Here is a 7,476-nt window from a genome sequence, read left to right on the forward strand (position 1 = left end):
GTCTTCATTTTGTTTTTCTTCAACCATTCAGAAGTGAATTTGCTGGTGTGCATTGTCCTTCTGCAGAACCACAGAGTGCGGCATCTTTCCTGTTCTTCCTTTTCTGTCTCTGTGTCTGTCTCAGTCTGCTCATCTGAGTCTCCTGCAATTTCTTCCTCTTCTTCAACATCTTCTTGTATGTTACATTCAAATTTATCCTCATCTGACAGCTCTAAGTCAGTCTCCCTCAACTATCTTATAAAAATCCTCTCTGCTTCAGTTCTGCCTCCTACAACATGCAGTCATTAATTACATTAAGATGGTCCTGATGTCCACTATAGTTGACATTTAAAAAAGGATGATATTTTGAATCATAAACAATTTAACAGCTTTGAAAGCTAAATGTATTGTTACTGACACTTTAATAAACAAATATATATGTGATAATAATAGTAAAAAACATGTAAAAAAGCAAAATTTTACATATCTCTCTCCTTCCCATAAAATGTGCTCATTTGTATGCCGGCCATTTTGGATTCAATGTAAGAAGTGGTTCCTAGCATGCCAGCCAATCAAATGACATATCACTAGAAAGCCCAGGATGTCCTCTGCACAGTACAACAGGACTTGACAGAGTAGCTCAAAAAATTCAAAGAAAATGCATGAAAACACAAGGTCCACTACAGAGGACATAAGTCAATGGGCGGGGTCTCAGGAGGATATATAAAAACAATGAATGTGTCTTTATTTTATTCATTTATTTTTAGCTTTTCATTTAATCTATTCTTTAATTGGAGCAAAGCATATCAAAGAAAGGTGTTTCGTTTGTTTGAACCCTAAATATTTGAATTTCTGGGAAATGTGAATGTCAAATTTACATAGAGTATAAATCAGCAAGGTAAACTTCAATCATGTGATTCCCTTAGGCTATATAAAGGGGAGCGTTATCCTCCTCTCTGCAGACTCTCTTCTGTTTTCAGGCAAACAGAGAATTTCAGAGATTCACCATGAGGCATCTTGTTTTTCTTCTGTCACTTTCTTCTGTATGTTTCTTCACGTTGGGTGAAATTGCAGATAATAATTTTAGTAAATGCAAGGAGTTCTTTTTGAACAACGCACCTCCAGACTTCACACCACCAAAAGACGTGTTAGTCCAGCCCATCTGCCAGTGTCTTCAGGATCATAAATCTCAGAACATTTATCTTTATGCAACTTTGTACAGCACGACCTGGAAGATCCCCATCTACTCTGCGTATGTGTTTCGCAAAAGCAAAAGTATTGGGAGATGTGACTCTTGGTACATTGAACCTCAGGTAAATATTGTTTCACTTCATACTACGAGAGTAAAATTAAAGGTGAAGTGTGTGATTTCTGGATGTTAAGATACTTGCATATGTCAGTGTTTAATGTGCAGAGACAGCTATAAGTTCATTCATATTCCCATTTGGATCATTATTATTGCAATTCCTTTCAATGCTGCTATAATCACATAATTTAGAACTTGTATAATACATGATGTTTTGTGTGTGTGTTCCCCTTTAGCTGGATGAGGTTCCTGAGCCATGTATGGGGCCTCAAGGCTATGGTAAACAAATTGGCCCTAAACAGGCTTTGAATAGTGACTATGATGGCTCTGGCTATGACAGAGGTCACCTCTATCCTGTACTCCACACCGACAATCATCTGTCAATGCTGGCCACATCCACACTGACCAACGCAGCTCCGCAGAATTCATATTTCAATCGGAACGCATGGCTGAGACATGAGGAAGCTGTAATTAAAGACCTGGAATCCTGTGCTGTGGCTCATGTGGTGACTGGTGTAGTTCCTGACCTAGAAGCCCCAAAAATGAATGATAAAGTTACCGTGTCAAAGTATTACTGGAGAGCCACCTGCTGCCGAAAGGGCAATCTGTACATAGGGAAGGGCTACTATGGACCGGACAACGGCATAGTGCAGACATTAACAGTAAAAGAGCTTCAGAAATTTCTCAATGACCAAATAAAAATGTACCCAATAAAAATTTTTCCAAGTATCCCACCGATAGATTTCCAGTTGAAACAACCCAAAATTGAATATACATGTAACTGAAATCCAGTTCAGTGATTGGGAAACAAAGAATGTGAAAAACAAAATAAAGAAATAACATGTTTGTTGGTTTTCAAGTGACATACAGACACACGCTTGTAATGTCAGATTACATGCCTTTTTTGCCTTTCTTTCTTTCTTTTTTTTATAAATATATCCTTCTGATACATGAATTATTAAATCACAAACTAAGATTTTAATGTGTTTGGTTTTAATTTTAATCAAGTGAAAAAACATGCCAGTGGAAATCATTGACTGGTCTGAGAAAAAACAACAACATGTTTTTAAAACATTTGCTAACAATAAATGGTATGAATACACATAAGAGCATTAAATAACAACAAACATGCTTAATGTACTGCAATACTGTATAGTGCAATAGACTATTTCATTTATTTCTGTTCAATAAAACCATTCAAGTGTAAATTATAGCATACATTTAATAAAATTGACTAAATAAGGCAAAACCTAGGCCTATAGGCAGAATTATACCCTTTGGTGAATGACGTCCACTGTAGTGGACAGATATATTCTCTGTCACAGAAAAAAAATGTATAAGAAAAATATTGTTAAAATCTGGATGAAAGGATTTCTGACATCCTATTTAGCTGGGGAAAAAAAATGTACCTGTCTGGTTGTCAGAGAATAAATTAATTTATCTCTTATCTCAAAACCAAAAGACAATTAAATGGAATCGTAGGCAACACTTTAGGTGTTCGCCAGTTGGTGGTTGGTACATGATGCTACATCCTAAATGGTTCAAAATGGCTTCCAAATATCTTTCCACTGTAGTGACCATGATGCATCACAGGGTTAAATTAGTCATTAGTTAAATTAGAGAGAATAGGATAGTAGATAAACATGAAAATTAGACAATGGACATAGGTGTCAGCTATATTAGTTGCAATGACATTTCAGCTGCTCTCAGTTGTCGTATAGACATCATGCAGACATGTACAATTTAATATTTAATAGACAAATGCTGACATATATAGATGATACACTATGTGACCAATGTGTGGATGAGCTGTTGTGAAAATCAGCATTTGGGTGCACAATTCCAGATCAACATTAGAGGGAGACAGAGGTGAACATTAATGAAAATAACGTGTTTCATATTTTTCCTGACAGCTCAGTATACAGAAGATAGAAAGATTGGGTAGTGTTATAACCAGTGTTGGGCTAGTTACTTAAAAAAAAATTAATATTATTCATACCCCTTCATTTTTTTCACACTTTGTTTTGTTGCTGCCTTATGTTAAACTACTTTAAATTGCTTTTTTTTTCCCCACATCAATCTACACTCCCTACTCCATAATGACAAAGCAAAAAATAGATTTTTAACATTTGTGCAAATTTATTAAAAATAAAAAACTGAAAAGATCCCGTTGCATAAGTACTCATACCTTTTTATGGGACACTCAAAATTTAGCTCAGGAGCATATAATATCATTTACTTTGACATCAATGTTAGTGTCGTTTTATACTGAGTTATCTTTGTGAGAAAGACACATTACATTAATTAAAAGGTTTTTATAGAGTTTTCTAGAGATGCCTTTTTTGATATGCTGCTGAAGATTCAAACAAAAGCACTTACTCTTTCCACTTTATTCTGCCATAAAATCTTAATAAATCATAAAAGTCTCTGATGAAATAATAAAATAATTTTTGATTCAGCATTTTGTTTAACCTTCCCAAACTTTAGCAAACGTTTCTTCTTCTTGTCTTGTAAGTGCATTTAATTAAAAGAACGATCAAGGCAGCTATATCTAATCTCGCAAAACGTCTCGGGTTACGTATGTAACCTTAGTTCCCTGAGGGAACGAGACGCCGCGTCAGGAACGCTATGGGGAACGCCATTGGCGGGCCGCACTCTGAATCATGTCTACAACCAATGAACGACGGGGGTGACGTCACAGGCGCGGTGACGTCACCGACCAGGAAGTATAAAGCACGTGCGTTTGAAGCCGGCGGCAGCTCTTAGGAATGAAGCGAGCGCCGCAGGGCGGGAATTATGGTCCGAGACGCGGCGTCTCGTTCCCTCAGGGAACTAAGGTTACATACGTGACCCGAGACGTTCCCTTCCGGGAACTCGAGCCGCGTCAGGAACGCTATGGGGAACGAGACTACCAACGCCCCCATAATTTCCGAGTCCTGCGAGTGTCTGCTCAACCAGGGTGGAAAGAAAGAGCCCTTGTCTAGCATTCCGCGGACAAGAAGGCCCTGTAGTCCTCGGCCCTAGGGCACACGAGGAATGGTAGTCTTCCTCTGTCTGGTCGCCAGCCAGAACGAGAGGTACTCTGTGGCCCTCAGGCACACGCAGAGTCTTAGTCCTTTGTCTGGGAGTTAGCCAGAACAAGAGGGACCGAATGACCTCTGTCTAGCACTTGGCGGACAGGTGGTGTGGGGAAGTCCTCGGTCCGCAGACCCACGAGGACAGTGAACTCAACCTCAGGAGGCTCCTCGGCCCTCGGGCACACGAGGAGAGGGTGATCCTTTGTCTGGGGGTTCAGCCAGAACAAGAGGGATCCAAGGCTCGGCCTGGAGCTCCGCCAGGACGCGAGGGAATAAGCCATTGTCTAGCATTACGCGGACAAGAGGGCACTGCAATCCCCGGCCCTCGGGCTCACGGGGAAGACAGTAGGGGCCTCTGCCTGGTAGCCAGCCAGTGCATGAGGCACTCCTCGGCCTTACTTGAAGGCAGACGAGGAGTCTTAGTCCTTGGTCTGGGGAAAGCCAGAAACCAGAGGGACCGAAATACACTCGGTCTGATAGCATCCTGCGTCAGAGCACGAGGACAATAAAGCCATTGTCTAGCATTCCGCGGACAAGAGGGCTGTACAGTTCTCGGCCCTCAGGCACACGAGAACCGTGACCTCTGCCTGGTTCGCCAGCCAGTGCGAGAGGCACTCCTCGGCCCTCGGGCTCACGAGGAGTCTTAGTCCTTTGTCTGGGGGTTCTGCCAGGACAAGAGGGACTGAGAGAGCTTTTGTCTAGTTTTCCACGGACAAGAGTTTAAGGGTGCAGATCTCTTTTGTGGCGAAAAGTGACTTCTCTTCTTTCCGCAGAAAGAATGCGCCTTGAGAAGTCTCCTCCTGGCTAGGGAGGTGGCTGACCCTCTAGGCCTAGCGCACTAGGCCGAGAGTACAGCTGAGCCTGGAGCGGCTCTGAGGTCGAGTTCGTAGTACCTAACGAATGTTAGGGGTGAGGACCAACCCGCAGCATTGCAGATGTCCTGTATTGGGACACCTGCTGTCAGAGCCCTCGAGGCCGACAGGGAGGGAGGGGACCTTCGGGACGTACCCGACCCTGGGATAAAGAAAGGCCTTGGCCATCCCTGGGGCAAACTCTAAATGAGACGGGGCCACTGAGAGGGCCTGCAGGTCCCCAACTCTCTTGAGAGAGGTGAGTGCCAGTAGGAGCGCTGTCTTAATTGTGAGAACGCGATCCGTAGACTCCTCTATGGGCTCGAATGGAGGCTTGCATAGAGCTTCTAGTACCACAGCCAGGTCCCACGTGGGGACCCTTGGTGTCACTCGAGGCCTCAGCCTGAGTGCACCGCGGAGGAACCGTATGACCAAGGGCTCTCTACCTACTGAGAGGCCACCTAAAGGGGCGTGGTAGGCACTTATGGCCGCCACGTATACCTTCAGGGTGGAGTGAGCTAGCCCTGCGGAGAGGCGAGACTGTAAGAACTCCAGAACTGTACCGACCGGGCAGTTGACTGGGTCTAGGTGGCGCTCGTGGCACCATCTCGCGAATAAGTTCCACTTAAGGCCATACAGTTTCCTCGTAGAGGGAGCTCTGGATTGGAGAAGGGTCTCAACAACCTCGGTTGAGAGACCCGCTCCTATGAGTTGTGCCCCCTCAGGGGCCACACCCATAACTTCCAACTCTCTGGGTGGGGGTGGCATATTGCGCCCCCAGCCTGAGACAGGAGGTCCTTCCTGACGGGAATCTCCCACGGAGAGCCGTCTAGGAGAGATACCAGGTCCGAGAACCACACTCGGGACGGCCAGTACGGGGCTACGAGTAGCAGCCGCACTTGAAACCGACGGACCCGTTCCAGAACTCCCGGGAGCAGAACGATCGGGGGGAAAGGCATACAGACGCAGCCTCGGCCACGTCTGTGCCATGGCATCCAGCCCCAATGGAGCTGGAGGAACTAGAGAGTACCAGAGGGGACATTGCGATGTCTCTCGAGTCGCGAAAAGGTCCACCTGTGCCTGGCCAAACACTCTCCAGATCTGCTTCACCACCTCTGGGTGAAGCATCCATTCCCCGGGCCTTGGCCCCTGCCTCGACAGGACGTCTGCCCCCACATTCAGATGTCCAGGAATATGGACTGCTCTCAGGGAGAGGAATTTCTCTTGCGACCAAAGGAGTATCCGGTACGCCAGCTTGTATAAGGGCCGTGAGCGGAGTCCTCCCTGGTGGTTTATATAGTAAGCCACCGCGGTGCTGTCTGTGCGGACCAGCACATGACGGTTTCTTAGGTCTGGGAGAAATCTCTTTAGAGCCAGGAATACAGCCAGCATCTCTAAGCGGTTTATGTGCCACGAGAGATGGTGAATGCTCCATAGGCCTTGGGCTGAGCGGCCACTCATGACCGCCCCCCAACCGGTAAGGGAAGCGTCTGTCGCTAGCGTGATGCGGCGACCAGGAGCTCCCAGAACCGGTCCCTGAGAGAGGAACCAGGGTTTCCTCCACATGGCCAAGGCACGTAGGCAGCGCCGCGTGACCTTGATCTTGCGGAGCGGGTTTCCCCTCGGGGAGAACCCCCTGGTTCTGAGCCACCACTGAAGTGGTCTCATGTGCAGCAGTCCAAAAGGTATCATGTTGGAAGCGGCCGCCATAAGACCTAACAGTACTTGGAACTGTTTGACAGTGAGTGACTGGCCTAGCTTTACTGCGTTTACCGCAGTCAGTATGGAATCGATCCGGGCAGGAGACATACGTGCCTGCATGGAGATCGAATCCCACACTACGCCTAAGTAAGTGGTCCTCTGTAGTGGAGAAAGTGCACTTTTCTTGGCGTTGAGTCTCAACCCCAATTCTTTCATGTGAGCGAGAACAGCACCTCGATGCTGAACCGCTAACTGCTCCGAGCTGGCCAGGATGAGCCAGTCGTCTATGTAGTTGAGTATGCGGATGCCCTGGAGTCGCAGTGGAGCCAGCGCAGCATCCACACACTTCGTGAAAGTTCGGGGTGAGAGAGCTAGGCCGAAAGGAAGCACTCTGTATTGGTAAGCTTTGCCCCTGAAAGCGAACCTGAGATACTTCCTGTGCTGAAGAAGGATGGAGACGTGAAAGTAAGCGTCTTTTAGATCTATCGTGACAAACCAGTCCTCGGACCTGATTTGTGACACGACCTGTCTGACTGTAAGCATTTTGAACTTCAGTTTCTTG

At 45.8% G+C, this 7,476-nt stretch overlaps 1 protein-coding gene across 1 annotated transcript; it reads left to right on the forward strand.

Moving 5' to 3' along the window:
• Positions 1-986: 986 nt before the first annotated feature.
• Positions 987-2,070, forward strand: LOC141332511 (endonuclease domain-containing 1 protein-like). Its single transcript, XM_073837643.1, has 2 exons — positions 987-1,292; positions 1,522-2,070. Exons 1-2 carry the CDS (start codon positions 987-989, stop codon positions 2,068-2,070), a joined length of 855 nt encoding a protein of 284 aa, XP_073693744.1.
• Positions 2,071-7,476: the final 5,406 nt, after the last annotated feature.

Source organism: Garra rufa, chromosome 3, assembly GCF_049309525.1.
Source record: "Garra rufa chromosome 3, GarRuf1.0, whole genome shotgun sequence".
Lineage (NCBI taxonomy): Eukaryota > Metazoa > Chordata > Actinopteri > Cypriniformes > Cyprinidae > Garra > Garra rufa.

Coding starts and splice junctions, on each gene's coding strand:
- LOC141332511 (XM_073837643.1), top strand. CDS start 987: ATGAGGCATCTTGTTTTTCTTCTGTCACTTTCTTCTGTATGTTTCTTC. Junction 1,293..1,521: donor CTTGGTACATTGAACCTCAG/GTAAATATTGTT, acceptor GTTCCCCTTTAG/CTGGATGAGGTTCCTGAGCC.